Consider the following 17,296-nt stretch of genomic DNA (forward strand, 5'->3'; position numbering starts at 1 on the left):
AAGGACATAACAATCACATGTTTGAATAACTGTTATTGTAGCAGAATTACTGCGTTCCACCCTGAACAAAGCGTTTTTTTCTGCTTGAAATGATCAGACGCATTCCGCCGACGCCACGCTCAAAAAACACCTAATTAAAAGTTCTTACAACGATGAATTCATGTCACTGGCATAAAATAACATCAGCGACGGAAGAATGAATCCCAAAAGGCTTCTTTTGCGGTCGAACATGCTGATTATAGATTCTGCTGATTTCGATGAGTAACAGACGTATAAATGATCACTGATCAGTCTGAAACGGGTAACAGAACTGATAAACAAACTGTAGCGAGTTTCCCATACCTTGCCGTGACAACTGAATATTAAAGACGTTAGATGCAATATCCATAACTATCAGAGACTGTTTTAAAATTGAGCTTCACTCAAAAGAATGTATTTCAACTCAGCATCTGAGAGCCATCTTTAGATGGTTCTAAAGCAATCTGGCTTCCTTCGCTCGTACTTAAGAGTTTGATTTACAGCGACAGTCAAACATAACCGCTGTAATACACACTGTATACTGGCTACTACGGAGAGCTCAAGCTTTCCGCATTGAGCGGGAGACTCGATCAGACAAACGAGTACAGCACAGCTTTGCTGTTTTCAGTCAAACGTCGTCAAGTTAAGAGATCCGCTAGGCGAGGAAACCGAACAGTGTAGTATTGTCACTGATGTATTAGAAAGCCATAAGTAAATATTACATATCCAGGTTACAGTCCTTTTAATACTGAGATTTACAACAAACCTGCATTCACGGAGAACCAAGAAAGAGAAGACAGCAAGTTGAAAGCTGCAAGCACCACACCGTCATGTTGGTTCAAAGTCTTCAAACTGAAAGAGGAAGTTAGAAGGGCGGATGACGTCATCTCAAGATTTCGGTCCTCTTGGCAACAAGAGATGTCATGCAACATTTCTCTAGCTATTCGTCACCGCATCGCAAAATTAGAAACACTGTGTAACGCTAGGAACCCAAAATTTAATCCTCTCTTCTCTCAATGAATATAAACATTTTTATCTTATTAAGATGGATTGGTCCACACGTTTTAGTTATTCAAAACCAGCTCGCCCTCCTCCCTACCCTTCAAAAGTTCTTACCCTCCGACGTAGCTTACTATGTAGCTACATGCCATTTAGGGACAGCGCGTCTCCCAACCCCAAAATGCATCGGGAACGATAGAATATCGAGATCGAAATGTATTGTGGGCCAAAATATGATCAGACAGTGCGAGCCTGGTCTCTAACACTTGAAACGCCTGGTTAATTTCAGCTTTAAAATGCAGATAGCGACCACCAGCCCACATTTTCTCGAAATATTTCTGAAAGGAAACACGAATTATCCCTCGAACGTCTCAGTCACAGAAATTTTTGCTCATCAGATCAGTTGTGCACTATGGTATTTATGATCTTGCAATTCATTGACCTATTTGTTAGTAGTAAACGAACCTTAGCTTGTGTTGTCTATGTAGAAATTCTATGTAGTTTCTTTAATTTGTTTAACAATAATCAGAACGGCTTGTAGTGTACTTAATGCAGTTATACAGAATTTCATACCGTAATCCCATTATAATTCCACACACATACCAACATTGAAAGGCTGAAAATTTATAATATAATATATAATAATATTTATCTGTTTTTTGTATCTGTAATGTTTCCGATTTGTTGCTTAAAAACAGTATAAACTCTAGAACAATATGAAGTAACTATATGACAATATTGAAATGACAGTAGATGTCAGACATGTACTCAGAGTCCAATTTTCCTTAGAATGTTACTCAAGCCATGTATGGCAAAAATATTAAATTAATAGTAAACTTGTTGCAAAATCAATATAGTTCTCACTGTGCCATTCACAACTTACATGTACATGTACATGCATATATCTGTGGTGGGGGTCAAGTTGATAAAAATCCTACAGAAATGAGCTGATATGATCAAATATTTATGCAAAGCACGATGCCCAGTATTGCGACAGCTCACTGAAGTTAAATGTGTGAAACACAAGACTAGTTTCACCTCATGCCAATAATGATTTCACATGCTTATCCCTGTTCTATTTTACAGAACATCAAAAAACATGGTCTAATATCATTATTATTAATACCAGCTGCTGAAATAGTCTTGAATGACTGCTGTGTCCTTTTTTTTCTAATAACAAAATGATTTCAATTGAAAAAGAACTGGCATGTTCCATATGGGTCATCCAGAAACAGTTAGAATCAGCTTTTAAAATTTCACTGGTCTGACTTGTAATGATTTCATATATTTTCTAGTGCGAGAATGTTTCCTACACTAAATGCTCTAAATAATGATATTATCTTCTCTATTTAGCAGAGCATCAAACAAACAATTTTGCCAAGGGACCTGTAGATCCAGGTTTTCATTATCCCTGGTGATCTTTTTCATTTTAATAGAAGTAAATTATGATGATGTTCTTCACAATGAAGAAGCTAAAGACCTGTGTATAACATAAGCTAATTTGGCAGTAGCCTGCTAGAAGGCTAGTGTCAGGTTGCACAGTTATCTCTAGCTGTTCAAAATCGTCAAGAAAACATGTACAGCCTGCTAATGATCATATCACAAGGGCCATTTTATAGATGAAAACTTAGGTCAAAAGGTCTCTAAAAGCACTCTTCTATCTTTGTACTACACTAACCACATGTCCTGCATTTTCATGGGGCGGTGCATTTTGTTCATGTTAGAAGGAGTATTCCTTTCCAACATTGTTGTCTTTCTTTTGTTAAAGGGTTTTGTGTTTGCAAACATGTGTTGTAAATATCAGAATAGTCCTGGAAATGGGTCATGAAATAGGGTTTTACACATAATGCTCAAATTTGTTGTCATTATGTGAATGCTTGATGATCAAAAAATCTCACTATATATTATGCTCAAAAGACGTCGACCAGTTTTTGTCACTGTTATGCCCACGTAATTCTAGACTCTCTTGCCTCACTGTTATGCTCAAAATAATGCCAGCACAATGTGTAAAACCATATAATGACCACTAATGGGGGTGAGGGAAAGATGGAGTGGTCATCAGTGGAAGTTGTGGCACTTCCACAATAAACAAACTAAAAATTTGTTTCGTACAGACAAGAACATGGCTTTGTCTTTGCTCATGGGCGACACAAAATATAACCAGTATTGGGTCGGGCGTTGCAAGAAGATCGATTCTTTGATCACTGGACCCGTTAACCATCGGAAAAGAGGGTTGTACATGGCTACCACAGCCGCGTTCACCAGAGTAATAACACCACAAATATCAGTGCAACTCTGCAGGGAATAGTTACGGCATCGCCAGTCACATTCATGACCCTGCCAATTAGTCGCACTGGGAGAGTGGGCAAGCATCAAATGACTCTTTTTGTACGTTCCAACTTGTGGAATGTACTGTGCAAAATCATTGACGACGTCAATGATGTCTGGGGGAGGTTGCCAAGCCAGTGTGTCACAGTATGTGATGTTCATGAAAGGTCGCAGCTCAACATCTACCAGTACCCAATGATTACCACCATTTTGAGGGCTGCCAATGAAAGTTTTGCCATTCCTTTGTCCCACATTCAGAGCGAAAACCAGCCTTTTTAATGGTCCAAGGTCAAATAACTTAGAATTCCTCGTCATCTCATTGTGGATATTAACAATGACGTTGGGGCATAGTAGCATGGTATTGTTTTGCATGTTGTTAAGCTGTTTTAAAACCCACCTGACGTGATCAGTAGAGACCCAGCCTTGCATTCCTGATGCAGCAAGACTGGCAAGCTCATCTGCAGTCAATCCTGTTAATTAGTAACAATATGATATACTTTTCATCTGGCTTTATTAAATATTTTCTAAGGGAGTGGGGTAATAGACCTCAAAAACTAGAGTTGGAGTGGGCTGCTAGCAGATAAAGATGTATATAAGATTATAAAGTTCTAAGCGTCACTGCTTTCTAATTCAACAAAACTGTGATACTGTATTGGAGATAGCATCCCCCACCCCCCCCCCCCCCGCCCCCAACCCCCTTTCCACCCTTGGACATCATGTCACAAAAATTTTTAAACGAAAAGAAACCTTTTAAAACCCTAATCGCATTTTTTCAGGTACAAAATGAGCATTTCCCATTTTCTATTTTTCATCATTTTACTTTTTCGGGCCCGTGCACGCATTTTCGTTTTGTTTATCTTTAAAATTACATAAACTTTATTGCATATTTTAGCCGGTTCCAGCACTAGTTCAGGATATACCTGGAAAAATAAGCCTACACATCACAACATCACTCCACACGAAGTCATTTCTTAATTTTTCTTAAAAAGAAAAACTTACGATAACTTGGTAGCATATCGTCAGAAATATTGTCCCAGATCATGGCTTTGAATTTGTCGATCGCTTCCGAGGAAATTTCTCGCCGAGTTTTGGGCTAGCGAAAAGCTTTGGAAAACCACCTCATCTCAGTATTGTAAGCACTGGTTTTGCCCTGTCGACGGCTCAACTTTGCAAGGATCATTCTATACGTAAATATTCAACAATGCTTGGAGCAATTCAAGTGAAAAATTTTATTCAGGATTTACCTTTCCCGCTAAAAATGATAAAATTAACCAGGCGCTACTAATGTTAGAGACCAGGTTCCCGCTGTCTTGTTATATTTTGGTCCATAATACATTTCGATCTCGATATTCTTTCGTTCCCAAAGCATTTTGGGTTTGGGAGACGCGTTGTCCCTAATGGCATGTTTAGACCAATGCGTAGACCCGAGATGCCATCTTTTGCTATGTAACCTGGCCTACGTCAGAAATGCAAGCAAAACTGACTTCTTTACGGTCGAACTCGACTTTTAGTCATGAAAAATGGACTTATTTGACATCAAACCAAGGCTAGGAGTATTAAGAAGTGATTGTCTGAGAGATAAGTCTACTGTTGTCTAAGTGAAACAGTCAAACCAAGTGAAGCGTACCCCTCAAGATTACAATAATGAATTGATTATTTGAATATTGAACCTAATCGTTTCAAGAATGCAATTATGAACTGATTATTTGAATATTGAACTCGCTAGTCTAAATTGACTTTTTTGAACATTTAACCCATTAGCCGTATTCTTGGGACGACTAGTGGGTTCAATTTTCCAATAATCAATTCACCATTCTGAGTTACATATTAAAATACGCGTTCATCCTGTGTATCTTGAGTTACAGTGGTCAGATTAAGCCTAATATTACATGTTGCAGCGAAAGGGTTCAAATTCATCGACAACGTCTATCGTCTATGAATGCGTACGAGCGAAAACAACTTCCGGTGCCTCTCCGCCTAACGCATCACAATTTTCAATGTTATTCCACCTTGTCCCCGCAACATTTTAGTTTTCAGTTCAATTAAGAAGAGAGATCTCCGAGAACTGGAAGCTATGGCAAAAGAAATACTGTAATAATTACTTGGTTTGCAGCGGCAAAGCCCCGATCGAGTATCAACTCGCCATGTTCAAGGACGATATTGATGACGATGGCCTATAAGTGTTCAGAGCCTTCTATACTGAAGAAGAAGATGCAAACGATTGCCGTGTAGTAATGGGGAAGATGAACAGGTATTGTATCGGCGAAGCAACGAGATTGTTTCAGCAGGAGGGAAAAACTTCCTACCTAAACGCTCGACAACTGTATCGCTGAATAAAAAAGAATCTTGGCAAAGAGCTGGGCAAAGAGTTTTTACACGATACTCTCATCTGCGTTCGATTGGTCTTAGGATAAAACATAAGCAAAGCACAAAGCAGCCACTTAGGCTGACAGACTCCGGTCGTTAAACAAGTGTATCGACCTTTCAGCATCCGAGATGCAAATTTAGGGATCTTAACAATGACGATGGCGGCGTCGAGGACAACGTCTTGTAAAATTGAATTTGTCCAGGATGCCTATGGCTCTCAAACCTCGCTCAGGCTAAATATGTAATGACAGCGGTCAATGCTAAATGGAAATACGAAAAATTAGCAGTTCAATTCGACTCATCGTTCGCGTTCGCGGTCATTTTGCGTTGTTGTTTTGCAGAGGACAGCTATGAAATGTTTAAAGGTTTACTTAACACACTTGTACAGCCTTTCTTTTTCTCATTAAGCCTTTTGTTTGGTGGTGCTCATTGACGTCGTGGTTTGCTCCAGACTCCATCCACGTGACGCCGGAGGAATTTATAAACGCATACAGCTTTATTTCTACGGTTAGGCCTACGGTCCAAAGTAATCCGTCACGAAAACGGAGCTTTTCGAAAACGCTCTTCAAATCGGAGGAATTTGAAAACGCCGGCTTTGAGTTTTCGTGTAGAGGGAAAACATTTTAAAACGGACCTTTTCGAACACGGTAGGGCCAGGAGAACCACGTCAGTGATTTCCCTGGCCGAGATTTCCTCAAACAAAATTATAAAACGACCGGTGATTGTTGCGTTTTTAAATTGCTCCGGTGTATTGTCAAGCACTATCAAGGCTTTTAATCTCTTCATAACCCCAGCTTCATCCGTTTTTCAATTAATTAGCCTGTATTAATCCGAGTGATGTTTTGAATCTCTTCAAAATGATGATGTCCTGTCCTGCGTCACGCGGCTTATTTGGTCTCAGTCACGCTGCTAATTTTAGGGCGATCACGCGTCACGCAAAAACCCTGTGCCACCCTCTTAGAACAACAACAAAAACAACAATCTTTATCTGTACTCTCTCTTGCCTTATAACTATTACAGAAAATACAGATAATAAAATTAGAGTACTGGCTGACTGGAGTAGTCATAGGGGCTAGCGGAACCAAGCAGCCAGTTGACATCAGCGTTAAATAAATAAAAAAATTAAATGAAAAGTAATTACGGGTCAGCAAGATAGCAACAAAAGCACACATAAAAAGAAAGGAAAAGAGTCTGTGATTGGTTAATTACGGAAATCTGTTGTATTGGATTTTCGCGCGCAAAAGACAGCCATTCTAAGACCGACACTCTACTAGACTACGAGTAGTCCCTCTTTCGCTTAGTCCGTCGTGCATGACGCGAAAGAAAACCGCAAAAAAAAAAAAAAAAAAAAAAAAATGACCGCGCGAAATCCTGCATTATCATGCATGCATGTCATTCGGGCCAAATCTCGGATGTCTCTCTCGCAGGCCGGAAGTGTTAGTCCAAAACTTATTAAGGAGATACGTTTGTCAGTCTACGCTGAGGATAAAACGAAACATAATGTTTATTTCTGGAGAGGTTATTCAGTATTTGCAGCTAAACGATCAATAATTCTGAGGTGTCTGTTGGATGATACTTGTCCCTGTATTTTTCGTACAACTCTGTAAGATCTTCTATGTATCGCGAGTGGAGTTTGTCGATTTCTTCTTGGCTTGGATTAGCAACTTTGCGCACAGGAATAGGCGATCCCACTGTCAAAGTAAAAAACAACAATATCCGATAAATGATGCCCTATAAGGGAGTTTACAGAAAACGGGATATTTCAGAAAAAAAATCAATATGGAATATTTAGAACAGACATGCCGGAATATCAAGAAGGAAAAATATCAATAATCCTGATCTTCTGAAGAGCTTGGCCATTAGTATCTCCCTTTTTTCGAATCTCGAGCATGATCTCAGAACTCTGCCGAAAGCGTTAACAATAGTTTATTTACAGATGACTAAAACGTACGTATGAGGAATTGTAGGGAGCGATCTATAGGAGTTCGTATGGATTTGAAATTCGATCGAAAACACGAAGTCTAGCCTGTTCACAGACCCTCTATTTTGAGCCCGTCGAGATCGCAAGCTTAGCTTAGTTCATCCAAGCACGGACGCACGGTCCTATAGAGCTGCATAAAAACTCGATAGTTTTGGCTTTAATTGGTCACAACCCCTATGCTAATAGGTCAGTGAATTCCCGGGAGGGAACTCCCATATAAAAACGACTGGGGGTCCATGCTCGTCGAAAATTTTGAAAAGAACCCCTAACAGGTACCAAGGTTCTATTTTGTGGGTGTGGCTTAACATTTTCTTCACCCCTAAGAGGTACCAAATCTAAAACAACACATTATCTCCTGTGATATTTTTTTCGGCTCAATACCTGTAGAAGGTGCCACAACAGCTCCCGCTGTGGACCTGTTGAGGATGAACACCCTAAGAGTTACCAAAACTGCTTTTTTAACCCCTAAAATGTACGACGAGCACCCCCCGTCCATTTTATATGGGAGTTCCCACCGGGATGAACAACCTCGTTCCCAGGGTCTCTCATCTTACCGCCCCCTGGAGGGCTGTAAGATGAGAGATCCTGGGAACGAGGTTGCGGGATCAAATTGTGGAACTTGAGATCTGGAGGATAGATGGCACGAGTTTATATGCAATTTAGCTTGAAATCTGAAAACGAACCTTTGAAGGAAAGGCCGCGGAATCGCAAAACTTGGAAAGGATAACAAAGCTCGCTTTTAGTAGTGGCATGGGCTCCTGGCTTTAATGAAAAATTAAGGCTGTACACCGTTGCCGGGAATTAAAATCAGCCAGGAATGTAATGGCACACGTGAAACGCTCGACCTACCTACAACGTGGATTGGAGATCGTCTCGGCAGCATACAAGCTCCCCAACAATAACAAAATCCACTCTGGGTTTTGGATCGAAGCCAGCGCTGAAATCGTGAAAATCGAGAGTAGTAACCGCCGCCAAAAATATGAAACAGATTGTTCTGTCCAAAGGCAAAAACAGGAACAAGTTCACATCTGCAAAGAACAGAAAAGCGGAACTGATTTCAGAACTTCTTAAAACTACAAGTGCAGTGTGTAAATCACGTCAAAAAGCTGTTTAGAAGAAGTTAGCTGTTTAGGAGAAGGCATTATACGAGATTGCTTAGATTGCGCTTTGATTGTAAATAGGCGTGGAAAAGCTGAGAAATAAGTGCATTTACTTAAGTCGCAGCAAATTTAAAGTTTGTTTCAGAACAGTTAACAAACATTTGCGCGCACAAGATGGCAAAGCTTTACAATGATCCGTTAAGACCTTATATGCACCCCATGCCACAACGAGAACGGATGATGTAAAGCGCATCTGATTTTTCGGGTCGAATCTCAGACAATTCTCTCGCCACAAAATCTCATACAAACCCAGTCTCTAACGCCAGTTTAATAAATCCCTTGCGACGTTTTAGTGTCAGCACGTAGCTATCAAAGCGAGTGTCAAGTATCTCTGCTGCTCCGCCCGCAACGATGACAACAGAGTGCCCCGCCCCTTTTTGTGTCAGCGTGTATTCCAAGCTTGGACGTGTCACGTCAATCACACTCAGGCGCATGAGAACGTCACGGTATAGCCAAGCCGTCAAAAGACCTATGAAGGTAACAACCACTGTGTAATTATTGCAATGGTAGTTCCTTTTACTCTATTTAATCAGATTAACCTACAGGAGGAAGACCCATGCATGCGTTTCCCGTTTCTACTTTTGTCTTTTTTACATTTGCACTCTTCAATTTGACGAAAAATTATCAACTTCTATCAATATTGGGCAATACAGAAACATCTTCTCCCTCAAATGAGTTTGGAAATACAAAAATACCATTAAACTACTTCTACGACCTCACCGAACCACAGGGGCGGATGGGCTCCTAACCGACTATTTTTTTATACACTACCGCTGCCGCCAATGCTGCTACTGCTCCTGCTACTGCTACTGCTACTGCTACTGCTACTACTACTGCTACTGCTACTGCTACTGCTACTGCTACTGCTACTGCTACTGCTACTGCTACTGTCACTTATTCTGTTACTACCACTGCCAATGAATACTGCTGCCACTGGCACCACTGAATGCTGCTGCTACCACTTTTACTGCTACCGGTACTGCTACTGGCACTGCCATGGCCACCGCTGCTACTACCACTGCTGCCACTGGCCGCTTCTGCCTCTGCCACTGAATGCTGCTGCTACTACGTTTGCCGCTACAGGTACTACTGCTGCCACTACCAATGCCACTTCTACTGCCCCTACTGCTGGTCTCTACTACTGCCACTGCCACTGCTACTAATGACTTCTTTTGTCAATGCCGTTGTTACTACTCTGTTACTGCTACAGCTGGTTCTAATGCTACATGTCATGCCAATCCGATCCATGATCCATTTACTCGAACACCAGTATGCCAATACCGATTTTACTTCGTAATCGTAGCTATAACTAAATTCTCGATCGTGATTGGTTCTCCGCGCGCCTATTTGTCACATAATCGGTGCTCGCCATTCGCACGTCAATTACGCGCTCTTTAATGGCTTTTCCTACGGGTATCAAAACATACATAGAAAGCGCTATCGACTTTTTGGCTCAAACGAAGCTCTCGGACCTCGTGACAGCCTGAATATGCGACAAAGGTCGACTTGTGGCAAGTCTATTCAGGGAGTGATCTTGCTCGTAATTTCAAATCGGTCTGACGCTCGTCCGATTTTAAAGTAACTCGCGCGAATACTGCCTGAATAATATTTATGCGACACGAGGTCCAATTACTATTACAAATGAGTTCTTTATTGTAATGATTTCATACAAATGAAAGAATAAAGCAATAACATTCATAGAATATAAGAAATAATGCAGTACCTAAAACAACGATGTTTTTTCGATAACACTAGGAGGGAATGTTAGATTCGACAAGTCGGGACAAATATATGCTAAATATAATAATTCAAATGAAGAAATTTTAAATTTATAGCGACCGCGAAAAAGCATTTTAAAGAATATCGCAAATATCGTGAGCGCTGCTAGTTTTCTCACTTGAGTGAACTGACAGATGCGGTATAATCCCAGGGAACTTTTCACTAAATCCACAAGCCTCTGTATTCAACGCCATTGATACTCCCTCGGTAAATATACCATGGGGATGATAGCCTAAGATGTAGTTCTTCTGAGGATCAAGTTCGCTCGTCTTGACGAGAGTGATCGGGAAATAATCGCTTATGTACTTGAAAACAGAAAGCCGCCTTGTGAAGTTCCTTAGAAGGTCTCTTCCCCCTCGTTGGGGAGTTTTCCACTCCACAAGATACATCCATGATAAATACAAAAGTACAAACGGCCACAGAGGTGTGTAAAAGAACAACAAGGATAGCGTGACCAGGCCGAGAAGATGCATTCCTCCTAAGAAACCCACCACGTACAGAAGCGTGACACTGGCTGTTTGCAGAGTGTAGTTAACAACCGACATGTCTGCGATTTTGAACGAGAAACAGCGATCGATAAGTACAGTGTATTTACTCTCCTCTGTCGTGTATGATTTTCATAAAAGCGGAAAACTGGTTACGTCATGTGTACGTCATTCGCACAAGTCACAGTGCTAAGAACAGCTGTAACATGGGAAAGTGGCATCAGTGGAATCACAGAGCCATAGCTAAGTTTTGCTCTTCAGGAAGATGTAGTTAACGTCTTTAATTTCATCGACTTTTTCATAACTTTCTCCATGCTACTGGTCAGTAAAGCCAGTCTCGGGTCGTCACGCAACGTTTTTCGTTTCGTGATATTAACATCTGGACTTCAGTTTTTATTTTCAGCGGAGTTCCCCATGGCAGCTGGAGGACAAGGAAGGGTGTTTCTACCGCACGGGCGTAGATTGAGGGTGACTTCCTCTCGGGTTCCTAAACGAAGAAACAGTATGTCAACTAAATATGACTTAAAATTAAAAATAAAAGTCTTGTAACTATTTTATGACGAAAAAGAACTACGTAAATTTGCCCTCACTGGGAGTCGAACCCGGGCCACTATGCCCTTACTTACCACTGTACCACCGAGCTGCTAGCTGCCGGAAAATCGAAAATTTAAACTACATATAATGAACAGTAATATAAATTAATAAAGAGTTACCCTAACATACAAATGAAAGCTAACCGCAAGCAAATGGAGTGACACTAACCGCAAACAAAATGGAGTGACGCTAACCGTAAGCAAAATGGAGTGACGCTAACCGCAAGCAAAATGGAGTGACACTAGCCGCAAGCAAACCTAACCGTGCTAACTGCAAGCAAGCAAGGTAAACATGTACAGCGGTTTATTAACACGTCTACCTTGTATAAGCAACATCCAGGCGTCCAACCCCATACTCCGCCCGGGCGTTATATTTTTCCGACCAAACAGTACAAAAACTAAATCGTAAATACTCTTTTTCTTTGGCCATCGTAGCCTAACAAGGAATAGCATGCAAACTGCGGAGATAAACATGATAAAAATACACGTTGTTGGAAAACAATAATGATACCTTTTTACTTGACGTTTCATATGTTTCAACACAAATCTTAGGGAGTGACCACTGAAAGTAGAAGTCATTATAATACATCAAATATTTCCGCGATTGGCCAAAACGCGTCACATGACTGAATATTCCCCAGCTAAAACTGGGGAATATCCGAATGAAATTCCTCAATTTTCAAAATCGCCGGTGTTGCGAAAAATATTTGAAGGATAATAAACACAATGGTCGCACACAATAGCCTCCATTTGAAGCGAAAATATGCTCGGATATTTGTTCTTAGGGCCGAATTACACGGTACGACTTTGTCTTATAACACAAGCTTACGACGGGCCTACGACATGACCAAGGACCGTTTACACGCGCACGACATTTTTACTTACTAAATTAAATATGCAAAAGTTTGCATCGGGATTTTCAGAACGAAAGTTCTAAACAGATATTTTAGCTGTCCTGTACTTTAAAAAAAAAAAACTTTATAACGAGATATTTTTCGCTTTAAGCCGTTCAATACTTTTCGAGAAACGGCTTCATGTGACTCAGTCAACAACAACTCCGTCCGCCATTTTGACGCAAGAAATTTGTCACAAAAAACGTCATTTTCTATCGATTGCGGCTACGATTGTCGTAGCATTTTAAAACATGTTTTAAAATCCTACGACATTTTTTTGACGTACACAACAGTCGTAAGCGAGTTGTAGGTTTGATTTTTGAGTTGCAGGTTTGATTGGGAAAGTAAATGTGAGGGATTAAAGAGATGTAGGCTGTGTAGGTATATGTTGGGAATTAATACGATGAAAGCTGTGTAGGTATATGTAGGCGATTGATGAGATGTATTGCTGTGTAGGTATACGAGGGAGATTAATGAGATGGAGGTTGTGTAGGTATATGTAGGGGATTAATGAGATGTAGATTGTGTAGGTATATGTAGGGATTAATGAGATCTAGGCTGTGTAGGTATGTGAGGGGGATTAATGAGATGTAGGCTGTGCAGGTATATGAGGGGGATCAATGAGATGTAGGCTGTGTAGGTATATGTTGGGAATTAATACGATGAAAGCTGTGTAGGTATATGTAGGCGATTGATGAGATGTATTGCTGTGTAGGTATACGAGGGAGATTAATGAGATGGAGGTTGTGTAGGTATATGTAGGGGATTAATGAGATGTAGATTGTGTAGGTATATATTGGGGATTAATGAGATGTAGGTTGTGTAGGTATATGTAGGGGATTAATGAGATGTAGGCTGTGTAGGTATATGTAGGGATTAATGAGATCTAGGCTGTGTAGGTATGTGAGGGGGATTAATGAGATGTAGGCTGTGCAGGTATATGAGGGGGATCAATGAGATGTAGGCTGTGTAGGTATATGTTGGGAATTAATACGATGAAAGCTACGTAGGTATATATGCTTTTTTCATGGGTGATACAGTGTGGATAAAGCCAAGGTTACTTTCTGGAAAAAAAAAACAACAAAACAAAACAAAACAAAAACAGAAGTAATTTGTTACAATACAATGAGGAATATTTCATACAGAAATTGAATGTAACTTCAGTTGTTCATAAAAGATTTAAACAATCTGTATCATAGGAACACTCAGGCAATCAGAACAATAAACTTACTTTATATTGCCTGGCATTTCTTCAATAGCAAAGTATGGAATTATAGGTAAGTTGTTAGAAGGTTTAGTAAGTGTAGTATAGAACAAATAATTTACCTTTGCGTTCTGAAGGGCTTGAAGACATTTTTGCCTGTGAAAGAAAATCATAATGTAATGTAACTTGCAGTTTAAACTTTTGTTTTTCTTTGTATACATGTACCTTTTGCCATGTTACATACATGCTGGTAAAGAATTGTTTAATTGTCCAGAGATTTTGTATTTTACAATGTAGGAAAACTCATCAGAGTAACAATCAATTAGATTATTCCTATTGTTGTTATTGCTATTATTATACACCAAAAAATAAATATACTACAGAAATTTATGCGTATAAGTGAATAGTACATTGAGGACATTTTTTTGTTGTTGGTTAAAGTGATTTTGATGCAGGAATTTCCATTCAATATTTTGGTGGCTTAAAAGAACACAAAACTAATGGAAATTATTTTCTCATTAAAAGTGATTCTGTATCCTCTGCTAATTTACCCAAGCGGTTTTCTTCCTTTAGCCTGAATTGAAATTGAGAAGATTTCTTAATACTTGTTAGCCGCTCAAATGTCATAGGTTCGATTATAGAAGAGTGAAGTGATCCAACTCTACTTATTGCAACATATGTAATTCCTGCCGCTTTTTCACTTGGTCCAATATCAATCCATGCTTTTGATAGAGTAAGTCCTTGGCTTTTATGTATTGTTATTGCCCATGCAAGCTTTAATGGTATTTGCCGTCGTTCACGAATATTAGTGTCAAGTGACTGATAAGTAACAGTAATAGGAGGAATTGGAACACATTTAGGCAAAGTCGCAATAAATGATGGTCCTGTGTAATAGTCAAACTGAACTATTATTGCTATAGGTAGGTTTGGCGGTGAATGGTTGTCTGCATAAACAATATCTATTACTTTTCCTGTAGCACCATTACAAAGCCCAAACTCTGACCACAAATTCATAGTTAGCATCACATAAGCTCCTCTGGCTAGAAACAAGGTAGGAACTAATCCGCGCACTTCTTCAGGAGAAAGAGCCTTTGCAATGGAAGAGGAATGACGAGCTTCGATTTTGGCTATTGCTTTATGAAGCTTTAATAATTGATCATAATTAAAAGCAGCAACTTGATCATTGCCATATAATAGTCTTATTGCATTTTCAAATTCATGTAGATTGGGTACCGCTGATGGCTGTTGAGTAAGAAGAAGTTGCCAGTCTTCTGTAGTTGAATCTCCAGTTCTGAGACGCTTTAATAAATCTTTAAAAGAAACCTGTTCTGGGTTAGAACCTTGAACTCTTTGATTTTGAGTTAATTTTACAACTTTGTCAAACATCAAATATGCAAGATGGCCTTGTTCACCTAGAACCCCTGATGGCTTTGCATGATACAAAGGTTTGTCTGCGATAGGTGGTAATTGTGCAGGGTCTCCTATTAAAATAATTGATACATGTCCAAAAACTTCCTCCTGTTGTCCAGTTGCCTGCCTACAGCGTTTATCAATCCAGCCAAGCAATGTTTGACCAATCATAGAGTACTGTACGGGTCCGCAAATGATCCCAGGACCGCAAATGATCCCGGACCGCAAATGATCCCGGACCGGAAATGATCCCCATATTGGACTGCAAATGATCCCGATCAAAAAGTAAGGAATGGCATGGATTTACATCAGAGGAAGGTGAGAACATGTACAAAAATTATGAACTAAAAAACATGTTTTATCATTTTTGCAAAAAAATATTCCACAGTTGCTGTTTTGTTCTTCGAACTGTACAGATCGTTTTCACTGTCACGCAATAAAAAAAATCATAAATCGAAAACCAACCAATGGAAAAAGCTAAGAAATTGTGATGTACGCTATAGAAGATAACTAAATAAGACACTTCTCCAAGTTTTAGGCCTGTGCGTTTCCCCAAACTTCAGAAATTCGTCGTAAATGTTTCCCAGAAATTTACAGAGCCCAGTAAGAAAACGCCATGTTGGTATACATCCGTGGTACACCAATATGGCGGCCGGAATATAGTGTAAACATCTGGAACTTGCTTTGGCTTTCTAGGCGACTAATTATCAGTACTAAAGAAACAAGCATTTACATAAGCACTTTTCCTAATGCTCTAACTTCTAAAAAGGCCCAAAATCATGAGATAAGTATATATTTTTCAACAAACTCGATCGTAGCTTTTTGTCACGCAACCTCCATAACCCTGAAATTCAAAATGCTCCGGTTTCCAATCGAAGCACACTAATTGTAAACAGATATAAATATACCGCCTCTTACGCCTGATGAGGATAAAAACACGTCACGTGAAGACGATCTATTGAATTAGAAGTCTTAGAAAAACACATACTTGTAAACATTCTCGAAATATCGGTGGCGATAGTATCAAACATCTATCAAACAGCTAACTTGTCAAAACGAAGCGCAAGCCGGGTTGGTACATTTCGCTGACCCCTAGTCCATGGACTACCGCGATGGACCTGGTCCATGGACTACTTGAATGGACTACCCATGGACTACCCTAAATGGACCACCCTGAAATCTGTGGCAAACATAAATTTAACAAAGCTAGAACCCGAACAAAAGATGTGATCGATCGACAAACACAGTTATGGAACACTTACGATGTAACAGATTTAATCCCCAACTGGACCTTTGCAACAAAATATTACAACTGAAATAGAGGAAATGAGTTACTTTTCTCGTTCCCTGTTATGGCGTAAAGAACTGGCTCACAAGTCAGAGATGAATGTGATTATATATGCCAAATTTCCACTTACCATCTAGCGTCCTTTTCATATTGTGATCGACCGTGAGCGACTCGTGAGCGACTACTGCGCCTGCTAGCTACACTCATTTGGCCAGGGGGAAGAAATACAAGATGGTGGTGTAAGGGTGTATGGGGTTATGTGAATGTCGTGTGTTATACTGTAGGTATTAAACAAAAGGAAAACTCGCTCGAATCCAATATTTTGTGACAAAGGTCCAGATGTTAAGATAGGAAACGTTTGAGGATTAAATCACAACTGTTCTGATCTGATTTTGTTCGGGATCGTTAAATCTGTTAAATCGCAAGTGTTCCGTAATGTGTTTGTCGATCGATCGCATCTTTTGCTCGGGTTCTAGCATCGTTAAATTTATGTTTGCCACAAATTTCAGGGTGGTCCATTTAGGGTAGTCCATGGGTAGTCCATTCAAGTAGTCCATGGACCAGGTCCATCGGGGTAGTCCATGGACTAGGGGTCAGCGAAATGTACCGACCCGCGCAAGCCTTGGCCTTGCTTGGTCATGAAGCTGAACTTCATAACTATAGCTTGGAATTTTGGCTTCTTAGAATTCTCAAGTAGTCATTTCCGAGGAATTAAAGCCAAAATACGACCAAGGAAAAATTACAAAATAAATTTGTTCAAATTTCCAGTGCTACACACTAGGTGTTTTACA

The 17,296-nt window shown here is 39.9% G+C and overlaps 3 protein-coding genes and 1 pseudogene across 4 annotated transcripts in view; all 4 read right to left on the reverse strand.

The window, feature by feature from the left end:
• The window catches only part of LOC149108767 (uncharacterized), a 48,812-nt pseudogene extending 47,950 nt beyond the window's left edge, over positions 1-862 (reverse strand). The window contains exon 1 of the transcript XR_016208275.1: positions 785-862. The product of XR_016208275.1 is annotated as an uncharacterized LOC149108767 (transcript). The remainder of the gene's footprint in view (positions 1-784) is intronic.
• Positions 1-867, reverse strand: part of LOC149108770 (uncharacterized) — a 7,223-nt gene extending 6,356 nt beyond the window's left edge. Inside the window, exon 1 of the mRNA XM_089293357.1 lies at positions 785-867. The gene's annotated coding sequence lies outside the window, so the exon portion shown is untranslated. The remainder of the gene's footprint in view (positions 1-784) is intronic.
• A 5,196-nt stretch (positions 868-6,063) lies between these two features.
• Positions 6,064-11,908, reverse strand: LOC149108771 (2-acylglycerol O-acyltransferase 2-like). The gene is made up of 4 exons (XM_089293341.1): positions 10,751-11,908; positions 9,103-9,322; positions 8,543-8,721; positions 6,064-7,403 (listed from the first exon to the last, which is right to left on the reverse strand). Exons 1-4 carry the CDS (start codon positions 11,175-11,177, stop codon positions 7,249-7,251), a joined length of 981 nt encoding a protein of 326 aa, XP_089149467.1. The 5' UTR covers positions 11,178-11,908; the 3' UTR covers positions 6,064-7,248.
• Positions 11,909-14,017: 2,109 nt separating this feature from the next.
• LOC149108772 (ATP-dependent DNA helicase PIF1-like) lies at positions 14,018-15,597 on the reverse strand. The gene has a single exon (XM_089293334.1). It carries the CDS (start codon positions 15,386-15,388, stop codon positions 14,315-14,317), a length of 1,074 nt encoding a protein of 357 aa, XP_089149460.1. The 5' UTR covers positions 15,389-15,597; the 3' UTR covers positions 14,018-14,314.
• Between the last annotated feature and the right edge of the window lie 1,699 nt (positions 15,598-17,296).

This window comes from Orbicella faveolata, unplaced genomic scaffold, assembly GCF_042242905.1.
Source record: "Orbicella faveolata isolate gen_17 unplaced genomic scaffold, um_ofav_v1 contig_25, whole genome shotgun sequence".
NCBI lineage: Eukaryota > Metazoa > Cnidaria > Anthozoa > Scleractinia > Merulinidae > Orbicella > Orbicella faveolata.